This window comes from Lytechinus variegatus, chromosome 3 (genome assembly GCF_018143015.1).
Source record: "Lytechinus variegatus isolate NC3 chromosome 3, Lvar_3.0, whole genome shotgun sequence".
NCBI classification, from domain to species: Eukaryota; Metazoa; Echinodermata; class Echinoidea; order Temnopleuroida; family Toxopneustidae; genus Lytechinus; species Lytechinus variegatus.
Window position 1 is genome coordinate 36,575,717 of NC_054742.1, and position 15,680 is coordinate 36,591,396.

At 35.1% G+C, this 15,680-nt stretch overlaps 1 protein-coding gene across 3 annotated transcripts in view; it reads right to left on the reverse strand.

The window, feature by feature from the left end:
• The window catches only part of LOC121410903 (sulfate transporter-like), a 42,186-nt gene that overhangs the window by 17,079 nt on the left and 9,427 nt on the right, over positions 1–15,680 (reverse strand). For 2 of the 3 annotated variants that reach the window (XM_041603283.1, XM_041603284.1), the window contains 3 exons: positions 13,327–13,629; positions 9,387–9,503; positions 2,338–2,448 (listed from right to left, as the gene is read on the reverse strand). In XM_041603283.1, the coding sequence (XP_041459217.1) occupies positions 2,338–2,448; positions 9,387–9,503; positions 13,327–13,629 (531 nt within the window). Of the gene's footprint in view, positions 1–2,337; positions 2,449–9,386; positions 9,504–13,326; positions 13,630–14,353; positions 14,570–15,680 lie in introns of those variants that run through there. The other variant, XM_041603282.1, reaches the window with a different exon arrangement.

The window sequence follows — 15,680 nt, forward strand, 5'->3', positions numbered from 1 at the left end:
TTTATTTTGTATTTTATCATATGAAATATGAAATATTTTTATTTTCTCGTCATTGTCATGTGAAATGAAGTTTCATTCCTCCCTGAACACGTGGAATTCCATTATTTTAACATTTTGTGCTTCAGGCAAGGAGGTCCTAATTGTCAAATTAATAAAAATTGAAATATTGTATAATAAACAATAAAAAACAAAAGAAATAGTGAGTGAGTGACATCATTGATATGATTGATATGATTGACTCTCTCATTTGGATGTAACTGGCTCGTTCATATAACTATTTTGTTGAAAATAAGCGAAACTTTGAAATGTCATAACTGTCTTATTTTACATCCGATTTTGATGAAATTTTCAGCATTGTGCTAGTCTGATTTTTCTCTATTGATTCAAATCAACATTTTTTCTGAGGTGGACTTGACCTTTAAGCACGAACTGCATTTTTCTAATCAACAAAGTGGAAATTACAATACAATGTGTCGCCGTTTTAACCATTTAATCTTTCGTTGAACATGCATCTCATTCGTATGATACAGCTTAAAGAAAAGAGAGGGGGAAAAGAGGCATCGTACCTTATTGATTGACATTAACAGCGTTCACAGGGATTCTTATTCCCTCTCCACCTACTTCTATCACAATATTTTCCATTAACACCATTTACGTTGATTAGATCATGATGTAGGTCGAATAGAAAATCAAATGTAATTATGATTAGGACAAATTTCCTTATGCTATCTTATCTTCTCTCTGATCTACATAATTCTGTCTTTTGAACTGGGCGTGTCCATTCATTTTATTAGAAACATATCAATGAGAAACAAGTCGCTGAAATCAAACTACATATGAATGAATTATTGAAATACTACACACTTCTTCAAACAGTAACCAGATTTATAAATCAACCGCAACCTGTAATTTATCTGGTTTCTTTCGCTGTTAATAAATGAGGTTTTAAAATTTCAGGGAAGTTTCTAAATTAAAGGAAAGTATCGTGATCATTAAACCGAGGGATATCGGAATAACAATTCCATTCTGGTAAATGTTGGATTATACACGAAAAATTAATAGTAGTTTCTTGGACGATGGATACCCTTGTAATGTCAAATGATGTAATGGTCAAATTAAAACAAATCTTAAGAGCGATTGGGTGAAAATATATGGGAGATAGGAGATGAGTGAAGCCGGGGCAAGGATAATCATGTTGAGAAAGGGAGAGGGGGAGAGATGAAGTTAGGCCGCCTATATACATGTACAAGAGAGAAAGACAAGACAACACGAGAGGGGGTTATTAGGCGGGTTCGTAGGGTGTGCGCCGGGGATGTGCGTGTGTGTGGTATGTTTGGATGATGTGTGTGTATTCGAGAGTGCGTCTGAGAGAAAGTCCGTGCGTATTATGTGTGTGTGAGTCTGTGCGTTAGAGAGAGAGACGAGGGGGGAGAAAGATGGGTACGTTGATATTTAAAGGTCAAGTCCACCTCAGAAAAATGTTGATTTGAATCAATAGAGAAAAATCAGACAAGCACAATGCTGAAAATTTCATCAAAATCGGATGTAAAATAAGAAAGTTATGACATTTCAAAGTTTCGCTTATTTTCAACAAAATAGTTATATGAACGAGCCAGTTACATCCAAATGAAAGAGTTGATGACATCACCCACTCACTATTTCTTTTGTAATTTATTATATGAAATATGAAATATTTTTATTTTCTCATCATTGTCATGTGAAATTAAGTTTTATTCCTCACTGAACACATGGAATTCCATTATTTTAACATTTTGTGCTTCAGGCAAGGAGGTCCTAATCGTCAAATTCGTAAAAATTGAAATATTGTATAATTCAAACAATAAAAAACAAAATAAATAGTGAGTGAGTGATATCATCGACTCTCTCATTTGGATGTAACTGGCTCGTTCATATAACTATTTTGTTGAAAATAAGCGAAACTTTAAAATGCCATAACTTTCTTATTATACATCCGATTTTGACGAAATTTTTAGTGTTACGCTTGTTGATTTTTTTTCTTTTTATTCAAATCAAGTTTTTGTTGGGGGTGGACTTGTCCTTTAATGATGTTGAGCATACTTCATCCCCACCATTCCATTCAGTCAAGTTTATTTTAAAACTCTTTTTAACCCGTATTGTAATTCATGAGTTATATCTTATGTGATGCAACTTATGAATTACACCTGCTCATCGATAAATCATTTGTCTATAAATACATTAATGTATCGCATAACGCTTCCTATTGCCAGTGAAGGGGAGTTTGTCTCATTGTCACTGGCAAAGGACCTAGGTTAATAATTGTACTTTTTTCATTTAAGAACATAGTATTTTTCTTACCCACTGATGAATGTCTGGATGAACCCATGAAGAAGAAGGCCAGAGGTGCAAAGAATGCTGTATACAGACCATACACTGGATGTAGAACGGCTAAAAGAGAAAACGCCATACCTAAAAAAAAAAGAATAAACATTCATGAAAATAACACAATCATCACCAAAAGCAGAGAATTTACTCTTTTAATAGATCATGAAAATGTAAAAAAAACATTCATGCAATGTAATGATTATGATGAAAAAGAGCCAAGTTAACAGAAACTGCAATACCTACATGTCAAGTAATAACAGTAATTGAATCAGTAACGAAAATGTTCTTTCTAGTTGACTGTTTCGTCACATGTGATTAATGTTGATCACAGAAATAATTCCTCCGTCATATCAAACCGTTCGGAAAACGTGTAAATTGCACTTACAAGATTAGAATTGTTAGCAAGGTAATGATTATGGTAAAAAAATCAAAGTATGAAAATATAATTTATTCATATTGACATACTTTCAGTACTAAGAAAGTTTATTTTAGTAAGATAAAACAAGTTTATTCAATTTACCTCCCAAGCTACCTTTATTCAAATCATTACAGAGAAATGCAATTAACTATTAACACTGTAAAATCAAATAATAGTAAAATTCAACTACACATGACTTTAGATATGTGTTATTGACGTCTACAGCACAGACTTCATATTTACAGAAAGATGTTTGCTGTCATCTAATTGGCACTGTTTTGAGTAGGAAAAGCATTCTTCGTCATTTTCAGTAGTTGCTTTCAAAAAACATCTCTTTGAATAATTTTTTGACCGCCAATCAAATGGACATAGCAGACAATTTTGCACAATTTAGAATTATTTTGCATGGTTTTCTCAGAAACTGAGGGTAATTCCTGTCGAAAATGTTGATACATTTTAATGAAAAATAGTTTTACTCCTGCGTCTGAAAGTAAGTTCGATAGTGAACCTAGATCTTAGCATAAAGCAAAACTTTATGTATAGATTTTATTTTTTTTTACATTTATCCAAACACATTTCTATTCCTAACATGTTCACATTTCTGAAATGTTTTTACTTTGAAGTGACAGCTGTATTCTAGAATTTTTATTGTTGTCAACGAGCGTGTTAAAAATCCATGTTTATACTTCTGAAGCAGTTCTGCCCTCCTGAGAATTACTTTATTTGATGTTGTGCGATTCAACATTGATGTATTCCCTTTTGTGTTCGGCACGTACTTCTTTACTGCAGATATGACAAAGGTGGGTGGCTCAATCTGTGCCAGTTACTATTATTGCTCTTATATTCTACATATGTTTTTTCCTATCATCTTTGATTTTTTTAAACCTTTGTTTGTATGTTTCTTATGCCAATCAATGTCATTGTAATAACCTGTTATATTTCTTCGTAGCCACAGGAGGGGCCGTCAAAGAAATAAAATCTTTGTCATTGTCAACTGAATATACTGCCTAAAAGAGTATAGATTAAGGAGAGTATCGCCTTTATCTCGTCCTACATACAATTTTTGTTTTCATTACACACTAAGAAATAAAGGTTCAAAATTGAACCCCGAAAGGTTGATGCAAAATCAGCACCCTATGGGTTCAAAAATTGAACCCTGCGGTTGGGGTTCATTTGAGCACCCTGCGGGTTCAAAACTGCACTGCACCCCTAGGGGTTCAATTTAAAATTTAGGGTGCAGTTTTGAACCCGCAGGGTGCAAAAATGAACCCCAACAGCAGGGTTCAATTGTTGAACCCCAAATCAGGGGTTCAATGTTTGAACCCATAGGGTGCTGATTTTGCATCAACCTTTCGGGGTTCAATTTTGAACCTTTATTTCTTAGTGTGTACATTCAAGAAAATTAGGATGATTGGTGTTCATGATTTCCAGAACGTTATTAAAAAAGATTGAATGAATTAAAATGATTAATTTTGCTATAACCATTAATCAGAAAGTTACACGTAGAAAGGTTTTTTCCATTGCAATGCGAGGGACCACTTCCCTTGTAATTTGGGATATGAAAAAAAAAAAAACACTGGCAGAAAATAAAAGATCAGCCAACTTATCATCGAAGAGTGTACGGTTATGTTTAATAAAAAATAATGTAGCATGGCCCGGGAAAGTGGGGATGCTGGGGCATTTATTCTCCTAGGCAGTACCCCCTGGAATTCTGGTAGTTGTGGACAAATTGAAAAATATAACCAAAATGACGTACTCTTAGTGAAAACTTTTTTGGGGGATGTCAAATTTCTCTAGACCAAAATGACCTTTGTTTTGTAGTGAATTGTTTTTTCTTTGCTTTTTGTATTTTCACCAGCACCCCCTAAACCAAAATCATTCCAAGTGCCCTACTTCAAAGCCTTGTTTCCTAAAGTGATTCCATGAACTTCCATGATTCGAAGTATTTCAGATAACTTTTAATCGTTCCACTAGGGTTTCAAAGAAGACAGACTGTGCGAAAAAGATATTAACAATGCAAGGAGGAATGTCTTATTTTAGACTTCATGATTGCAGCAAACGAAACTCAAAGAGACTGCGATCATAATGCAAAAGGAAACTTTATACTTATTTTTTTCATGAAATTTATACTAGACATAGAAACATGAAAAACAGAAGTAGATGAATCTGAATATAATAACAAGTGACGTGCCCTAAGTACGTGACTTGTTTTGGTGCCAAGATCACATATTACTATTATCATGGGAATGCTGAATAGTATTTTCGGGGGAATCGTTTCCCTGTTAAATAGTTCCTGACTATCTACCATGAATATATTGCTTGTGTAATGCGAATTTTTGTGGCATGTACTCTAGTCTAGGTCAACATGTACATACCGATCATCTACCCACCTCACCCCACACAATACCTCATATGGACTCGTCTATCTACTAGTAACACCCCGTTAACACTCAGTTACATGCACATCAGGACAACCTCAAACACCACCCTCTCTCGTTGCAGTGCCGTCCCCCGTCTAGCCCCCCCCCATAATCTCTCTACTGCTTCCACACACACACACACACACACCCAAACACCTTCACAAGTGTCTACATTAACGTACACGCTTTTAACCCACATCCTACCTCGATATCATTGGACTTTTAAAGTTCCACTCATGCACACATAATTCAACACAATGTTTTGTTGCATGTTTCCATGACCAATATATATTTACACACACATCCATCACCCACATCCTTACACTCCACACACACACACACATGTTCTCATCATGAAAGGTATACCTGATGGCCCGTAATAATAATCTCGGGCTTAACTAAGTCCCCTGTCTAGCCCCCTGATAAGGGTGTCAAAAACACAAAAATATTGGAAAAGGGTATCTATTTCGCGAGGAAAATTACGTGTTTAGGGTCGAATTTGCGGGGATGATAAAACAAAATTAAAATGTTTTATAAAGGATGTCCTTTTTGCCCCAACACTTCGTGTTTAGAGTCCGATTTGCGCGAGGTGTAGAAGTGGGGTCGTAAGGTAAAGCCGACGACCGGTGGACCCGTAACATTAAAAAACATTCCTGTACTTGTTTAGGGGTTCATTTCAGGGAATATTTGCCAAGAGTATCGTTTTGTTTCCAATACTTGTTAAGGGTAGGGTTTCACACGCCAATACTTGTTAAGGGGTGCATTTTCAGAATATGGAAATTACGTGTGTAGGGTGCTTTTTGAGACCCCATGGTCGCGCATGGTATCCACTCATGAATGGAGGTGGCCTCCCGGGACTAAGTCTAAATCATTGGTTTAATTATGGATAGCCAATTGTGACGCAAAATTATAACATTACAGGTTCTTTAATCAGCTCCTTTGGAACTCAAATCATTCATTTCTGTCTAGAAATGATAACTAAAATAGTTTTCTTCATCACTTAAGCATGAGGAAAGAGCAGAAAGCATTTAAAGCAGATTCAAACCAATAGCGCCATCTCGAGTCCTCAACTACTCGTACATGGCCAGTTTCCTGACCCATAATGCTAGTGTGGTCTAGTAAAGTAAGACCCACTTGAATGACAACACGCTAATTATCTACTCAATACATTTATACCGCAATAATTAATAGGTAATAACGGCAGATGTGAAAATAGCAGAGGTACAAATGACAGCAGTTAAATGACAGAGATGTAAATGACCAGTCTTAAACCCTATGTAAATTAAACTTCAAAAAGCCCCTCCATGTACAGTAGATAAAATAAGAAATGTTCTGAGAAGAAAATTGGAGTTATAATGTTGAACTAATGGAAAAGGTACCATATTTAAATCACACTGTAGATCTTCTGCATCAAATTGATAATACTTGAGTTGGTGTTTCTTTTTTTCCTAGACTTACATGCACGCGGCCTTCTCACGTAAAATCGCCCCTCTGATATTCAAATTAAGTGAAGCACACTTTGGATCCCAAGTATTGTACTTCATTCATAAAAAGAGAAATCACCCTGACATAAACTAAAAATGAAATAAAATATTGGTGAGGGTTTTAGGGAAAACATCAAAGATTAAAAAGCTATTAGAATTTTGTATTTTAATGGTGACGTCATTTGCGAGCAATTTTCAACTATATATGGTGTAATAAAAAAATATCAATGAAATGTCATTTTCCAAAAAAAAGTAAAAAATGGTTTTTATTGTACCTTAAGTATATCAAGCATACAAATCATTTCACCTTCGCTCCGGAAAGATTTTTAAGCAGTCATGACCCACTGATTTAAAAATTGAAAAATATACATTTGGGTGCACAAAATACGGGGCAAAATGAAGTAACAGATTTAAAAAAAATAACATTCGTAATAACTTTCTTAATCTTTGATGGGTTTTCCTCAAACGTTCAACAATATATTTTCTGCTATTTTTATAGTAAACCATTTGTCAGGGTAAACTCCTCCTTCAAAACAGTTCGATAGAATGTTAACTAAGAAATTATGATTATTTTATACCTCTGCCATTTTTGCCTTTGCCATTATTGCCTCTGCCATTTTACCTCTGCCATTTTCACCTTTGCCATGTTTACCTCTGCCATTTTACCTCTGCCATTTGCACCTTTGCCATTTTTACCTCTGCCATTTTTACCTCCGCCATGTTTACCTCTGCCATTTTACCTCCGCCATGTTTACCTCTACCATTATACCTCTGCCATTTTTACCTCGCACCATTTTCGCACAGAGATTGACCGTGGACTACAGAATAACTGCCAATGTCTATTCAGTTAGATCATATATGAATAAAACTTGTGTGTCATGAGACAATAGAACTGAGAGACGCGGAGATGGGTGATTTTTTTTAAGCGGATCAAACTGTCAAAAATCATAGAGGACAAAATTGGTAGTGGGAAGAGGCCAAATTTCATCATTCTGAAAATACACTTGTTCCAAAATGGAATTTTCTAGTCTTTTCTAATGTTCTATTATTTTTATCTTATATTCTTATAAATGAAAAAAGAAGTAATCCCCTCCCTCGAATTTAAAAGCGTAAAACGTGGGCATCTCGGCATGAAACCGGAAACAAATTTCCCAAGGTAAAATAAAAGAGAGAGAGAAAAAAACAAATTATTGGAATATTTCTTGTCTATGTACCTAATATGGATAATCCATCATTTCATCTTTTAATTTTCTAGGTCACTTTATCAATCGAAAACGCGAAAAGGCATTCGTGCCAGTAAATTTTCCAAATGACAAAAGACAGATTGATGACGTTCATGTTGTCAGGAAAGAATGATGTGAAGGAAATCTTTTAATGTGATTTGGAATCTATCACTCAGAAATTCCTTTGCGAACATGAAAATAAGCCGCTCAGGAATTTACCAACTAAGGTAAAAAAAAAAAAATAGGGTCGTGCGAATAATACCTCCTCATTTTGTACATTTTATCCACACTCTTCAAACCCTCATGTACAATATCTCCCCTGCCATAATCTCTCTTTCTTTATCCCTTCCAATGAAACCCCACAAAGCATAGGCACATCAAGCACACACACAATGACGTCTCTTATCACAGCGTACCACCTCTCCCTCCCTTTCTCCCTCATACACACCCACACACACATTCAGTTAATAACATTTTTTGTAAACAGGTCCACACATTGCTATTCATAATGCATATAGCATTTCCATTTACTTGATGTACGATAAAAACAGCAATGTGATTAAAAATGACTTGCTCAAGGGCATAGGTGCCGTGCTGGGAATCTAACCCCCGATCTTGGGATCTCCAATCAAGCGCCTTAGACCAATCGGCCATGGCACCTTCTAGTGCAAAATTACATTTACTTATAAATCTTCAGCCCCCCCCCCCACAAAACGCACAAAACCCTTTTCTCATTCACCTTATGTTCCCTTTTTTGATAAAAATGTGCACCCCATTCACACACACCCACACATACAAGCAATCGCATTCCCACACTTGTTAACATACAACATCAACTGAAAGTACTTAATGAATTCACAATAATTCTATTAAGAAGCTACATAATACGAGGGAGAAAACAATTATTTCGTTGACAGGATTGAGCAAGAGGAAATGATCCTGAAAAACGTAATGAAAACAAAATAGGAATAATCTAAGATAGGGAAACAAACTACAAACAATATAATTACAAGTTTATGATTAATCACAAGAGTTACACATAACTAATAGGTAATGTAGCCTCACAAGAAATGTTCATATTTACAATCTGTATATACTTGATTCGGGTGTGTATTGTTCGTTTTCTGTTGCAAACCGCTATAAAATATGAATAAAAAATAAAGTGTACATATTTCAAAGAAATATTAGATATACTACGATCTTTTGAAATTGTTTCTGCTGATAAAAGATTGTATGTATATACCTTTTAAACATGATTTGACTAAGTTGTATCGTAAAGCACATTGGAGTCCAATGCACGTATGCATGTATTCTTAGACTTTGTTTGGTTGCAAATATTTTTCACTGTGTTCTACCTTTTCCCGGTTTTTCCCTCTATCGGGATCAATAATTGTTCTGCTTGTCATGAAGTGACCATTCCCGTATGGTCAATCCTAGATCCCACCTGCCTATGTATCATATCATGAAAAAAGCTTACTTTGTGGTATGTTAACAATACCAACTGTGATTCCAGCCATCAAATCTCCAACAGCATCAGTCCTAAGGTTGTACCTACGAAGCCAGTCAAAAGCAGGGAAGATGTAGAGCAGTAGACCTTTAAAAAAAAGCATACAGTCAGTCTATGTGCAGTGAACATGTGCCCCCAATATATTATATGCTGCTTTTCCCCCGCTTACCCTACTACCACTACTAATACTACTATTACTACTTCTACTACTACTACTCCTACTACTTCTGCTACTGCTACTACTACTACTACTACTTCTACTTCTACTACTACTACTACTACTGCTGCTACTACTATTACTATACTTCTTCTTCTTCTACTACTACTACTACTACTACTACTTCTTCTTTTACTACTACTACTACTACTACTGCTGCTGCTACTACTACTGCTGTTATATATAAGAAGAAGTATTCATTCATTTATTTAGTTATTTCCTCTTTAAAGATATTTATAGCATAGAATGATCAAGAATGTTCCAGTACAACTTTGTTGGACACTAATCTTTGAGTACTCTTTGTTATTTCTGAATTGCTTTATAATATACTTGTATTGGTAGTGGAAATGAACAATAGGCTTGGCTATTTTGTTGACATTGTTGATTTCAATGAGGTCATTCAAGAGTGTTTTAAATGTCAAGAAATTTCAAGAAATGAGCAGAATGTACTTTTTTTAAGACAGTACCAGAAGCTTCCAGAATAGTGAATCAGATCATATTACTTCACCATATCAGATCAGAGCTAAAGGCTTGGTCACACCGCCCGAGCGTTGTTGGAGCGGTCGTGGAGCTGAGAGAAAGAAATCATCACCGCTCGTTACCGATCACCATTTTCGATTTCGATGTTTTTTTTTTTTCGATTTTTTTCCCCAATTTTGTGAGCGAAATTCGACCCTCTCTCCCTACTGCTCCACGGTCGCTCCAACAACGCTCGGGCGGTGTGACCAGGCCTTAAGAGTTTCACGCCAGACTTTGTCAGAGCAGACTTTATTTCCACCTGGAATATTTATCTTCTGTGGAATTCTCTCTGTGGAAGAGAGGAATTCTCAGTTCTCATCGAGATCATCAACCTGTTTTAATGAACGCTTTTCAACTTATGGATTGCTGTTATTGACTGTTAATCATCATCAACATCGTCTTCACGGACATTTCAACTCATTACAGTGACCCTTGTTCTTCATCGTGCTTCAACATCGGTTTCATCATCACCATCATTGTGAACTTTTACTTAAGGAATTTAAGCCAACTTGGACTTTTATCTGGATACTTTAATTTGGAATAATTGCCAGAACTGATTTCATGAGACGTAAGACAATTATCATTTATGATTTATTTGTATATGGTTAATTATTTCCTGTATTAAAAAAGGGGAATAAATTTCGAATTATTTTATTGTTATTTGTTGCAGTATCGTAACACTAGTACTAGTACTACTACTTCTTTTTCTTCTACTACTACTACTAATACTGCTACTGCTACTACTACTACTACTCCTGCTGCTACTGCTGCTTTTTTCTACCTCTTCTCATACTACAATCATGACAATAATATACTACTGTCACTAGGACTACTACAAGAAGCAGTAGTTGTAGTTGTAGTATTAGTAGTAACAAGAATGATAATAATGTCAACGGCAAAACAAAAATGATAATAAAAATAATCGTAATGACATCAATCATAATAATGATAATAAAACATATCAATAATAATATACACCACTACATTATGGCTCCAAAATCATTTACCTACAGGCTGGGTGTACTATCATCGGATGCTGCTTATATCTCCAAATTCATTCATTCAATCATTTTTAGCCCGTTTGATACGGTTAACATAAGCTCTATGTCCTTTTCACTAGTACATGATTGGAAGCCGTTTCTAGCCCCAAAATCATTCAACATTTTTTTAAAGTCCATTTGACAGGTCTTGAATAGGCTCGGTGTCCTTTTACCACTTCATAATTGGATGCAGCTCCTATCTCCAAAATCGTGAATTCCTATGTTTTCTTGTGCAAATTTGGCATTTGATCCGAGACTTGTGACTGGATGCATCCCTATGGGATACACGCAATAAACAATTACTAATGTAATATCGGAATAACATCATCATAATCCATGCACAGACATTGCCACTAAATCCGATTTTTTTAAAGAAAAAGACGGGAATAATTTTTTTTAGACTGGCAATATAATAGGTCTTTATATTCCCTACCCACAATTCCAATGATTTTGGTTAGGTTTATCAGTGATGTCGAAATCAATGGCTCTTATATGTCTTAGAGACCCAGGTGAAAAGAAATTTGTTAAATGCAAATCGAATATTCATTTTGGTACACATGTACTTTGACACTTAAAATATAAGACTTCTTTCAAGCAAGAGGCCCTTTCCCTATAACCAACCGGATAATATGCATTTCTCTCTACCCGTCATTTCTCATTTGATAATACAAACGACACATTTGTGATAAAACATAATAATTGGTCTTCTTATACAGAATAGTTAATCATAAAAATGTGATTCATCAATGTTCCTGTATGCCTTTATGTCTGTTATTAATTATACGCTTTCTGAGTACTAAAGTCGCACTCCCGTTATTGTCGATTTGTATACATGTATAACGATGTCCATTTCAACTCAATGGAATCCCTGATATGCATATCGCCTTAAAAACAATATTTATGCGCTATAAAATTTAGGTCTAATTTCGACACTCCATTTTGCTGTGATGTCTATCTCTTTCTAAGAAAGATCTTCTACCATCTGATGCCTCTGAACAATTATTTTAGTACACTAAGATCTTTGCAGAACTTATCACAATGCAGCTGGAGTTTCACGTCTAATGCGCAAAGGCATCATGACATTAATGTCGTAATATCTGAGTGGTTTTTAATGCATTCGCTTTTCGAATTGATTTTTTGGAGAGAGATATTGATCTTGCACGATCAATCAAGAAAATACCGTGTTTTGTCAATCAGTGGCAGAGAAAATTCTAGTAGCTAAAGCTTAATCTTAGATTTTAATTGGAAAATTTGCAGATTTACCACAATGTCAACTTCTCGTTGTATATGAGTCTAATATTACAACATATTATATTGACAATAAATTATTAAAAATGATCAATTGAGAGGATGTCTTTTGGATGCATTTATACGGCTTGTTTAATCACCGCGGCAATTTTACCAATTAAATTACGTGTTGAACATGAGTTACAGTATGTCTTTTTTATGGCCACATGGTAATTTTGGTAGTACTGTTTTCTTGACAAATCATCAATCAATGTCAAATTAATCTCCTCTTTCCTTCTTCACTTCAGTCTATTTTAGGTCAACTTCCCTGCTCTTCTTTGAACATGCTATCCCTCTAAAAGATATGTATAAGATGTAATGTAATAGAATTCCTAAATTATGCAAATGAATTCAAGTATAATTAGACTTCTATTAATCATGTTAATAACGAAATACAAGTCATAGAGGTTCCAATCCTCAGGATTAGGATTACCCACCCATTGCCAGTCTGTTTTCACAAAAGTTGACAGAATATGTATTCCTTTTTTATCATGATCATGTCCGTATTCTTTTGTCTGCATTATTGTTTGATCTACTCTTCTATTATTTGAAATGATCAATACTTACTCGGATTCCTGCCCATTTATAGCTGTGTGGGGATCTATAGCTCATTTGAATTTTAAATTACTTTGAACTTTTCTGTATGAAGCATTGCCCTAGTATATACCTGGAATTTGCTAACCCTCTTCGACTTGTATTTCGTTTTTATTAATAGAATGCTAATCATATTTCATTTACTTCCATAATTAAGGTAATATATTTTATCAAAAAGTTAATTATCTTCCTATCTATTATGCACTAATCCATCCATTCATATAATCATTAAAATTGGATACATCATTCTTACCAACAATCTTATCCACTCCGCATCGACATCGCTTGATCTTGCTTTGCACGTACTCCCTCGGGCCCGGTTGAGTCTTTCGGTGATATCCGTGCTGCTCATGAAATTCGGACATCGAATAGCAGCCCCGATTGATGACCACGCGATTGGTTACCTCGTCGCTGTCCACCTCCATTTCCTCTCTTCGCTTCAAGCCGTTGTTCGTAACGCCTCCATTCTGAGCGTCGTCGTCGCTGACATCCACTTCGAGATCGTCTTCGGTCATCGCGACGTATAGATTATTCGAGCGAGGGTAGAGACGTTGGCCTTTGCAAAAATAGATTAGTAAAAGTATTTATTTCTATATAAATGCGATGTGTTTTTCCTTTTCTTGTTTGTCTGTGTGTCTATATGAATCTGTTTCTTTCTCTCTTTTTCTGTCCACCTTTCTCTCTTTCTGATAGCCAATGATTTTCATTTTTAATAGTTTACTAGCAATTTTATACCTTGAAATGTCATACTCATATGAACGATAAGTGTTTGCATTCTGATGAAAAAGCATGCAGTTTGTTCTATTTTCCACCAAAGTAACAAATAATATTAGCATACCAGATTGTATTTCGATGAGGTAAATCATAAACGTACCTTGTGTCTAGATGCCAACAAAAGACACTTCCTTTCTCCATTGACGTACGCTGGCCAACTATGTAATAATGTTTAAGTAGTTACAATGGCTAATTAACTAAGAAAGTTATTCAGTCTCATTTAGCCCGATAAGTTGAGGACTATTGAAATTACACTTAAATATCTATCTGTATATTTGTCATCAAGTGTCAAATGATCATCAAATTTCACGATTCATCAAGCCTATTTTATCTGCCATAGTTGAATCCAATTAGATAAGAAACCATTATCACCCCTAACAGCTGAAAGGAACAGAAGAGGGTTTAAAGTTCACCTTGTGTTTTAGTCAAGGTAAATGTACACCAATTCAGCAAAACGAGTGATTTTTGCACTCGTTGAAATGCCTTATGACTTAGCTCCTTCCTACCTGTATAAGTATCTAACTTCGATGGAGAGACTGCGGCGCTACCTGTCGTGGATCCCCGATGCATTGTGACACCTCCGATGATATTTAATATGGTTTTGACGAAAATATTACCAGCACAAAAATAGTGGACGCACACGGCCGCACGGCAGCGCTGACTGAAGCCGAACCCCACCCTACCTTACTCGAGTTAACATGGGATTTTGTTAGCCCGTATAGTAATATGAAGAGGCTTTGATTAAAACCTTTACTCCTAGCATTTGTAGAGCTAGTGATTCAAAAGTTGTTTTGATGTACCTCCGCTTTTGTGCACTGTAAAGCATGATACAAGAGCCTAGTACAATCAATGTAGAAGTCTATATAGAAGAGAAATTTTTTGCTTGCAAAAAAGCAAACTACACAAATTGAAATATATTCAATATAACGTAATCTAATTTTTGGCTTAACTTATCATTTTAAATGTATACCAATTTTCTTCTTTTATTAATGAAAGCAAACATGATAAATGTTTTAGTTGTTTCAGACAGAATATGATACAGAAATACATATTTATACATTTTTAAACCCATACATTGACTCATGAAAGGCCATACGCGGGTATATTCTTTCCTGGCAGTGATGAATAAGTGAATTGTATAAGAATAACCAAAAGACTGAGCTAATTATAAAATAATTTTAAGCGTCTATAATCGAAAGGATCTGGCCCACGTCTTCTTTGTGAGGATTTGCACAAAATTAGATTTTAAAATGAATGAGGAATCTACCTTCTCCTTTTTGCCATGCCCATCTGCTGATGTGATTTCGATTTAAGCAACTTTAAATTTTTTTTTATATTTCCCCAATATTGACTCTTCACTTTTGTATTTCCATTTTCAATTATACATTAGCTTGAGTAATTTACAGTCACTTCTATAAAATCAACGTGATATAGCACCATGATCCAGTAAAATTAAAACAGTCATCAGTTGCAGAATGTTGAATCAGGAAAGAGTCTACATGCTACGTAAATGATCTAGCCCCATGCTATTTAGAGTCCTTTGCATTTGTAAATGTTCACGTTACTATGTGACATTCTATCTTTAATCCCTTAATTATCCCGAAACCTACACGACTGAATTTTAAAAAGGATTTTATAAAAGTATACCTAATAATGTATGCATTGCAAATTCACTCCAAATTTTACCATACGGTAAGTGCTAATTTAGGTTAATAATAATTGGCATTTGTATAGCGCTTTATTAATCTACGACTGTTCAAAGCGCTTCACAATTATTATTATTCGGTCACTGGATTGATAGCATATCATGCAGCCGCTTACTTGTTAAACCAA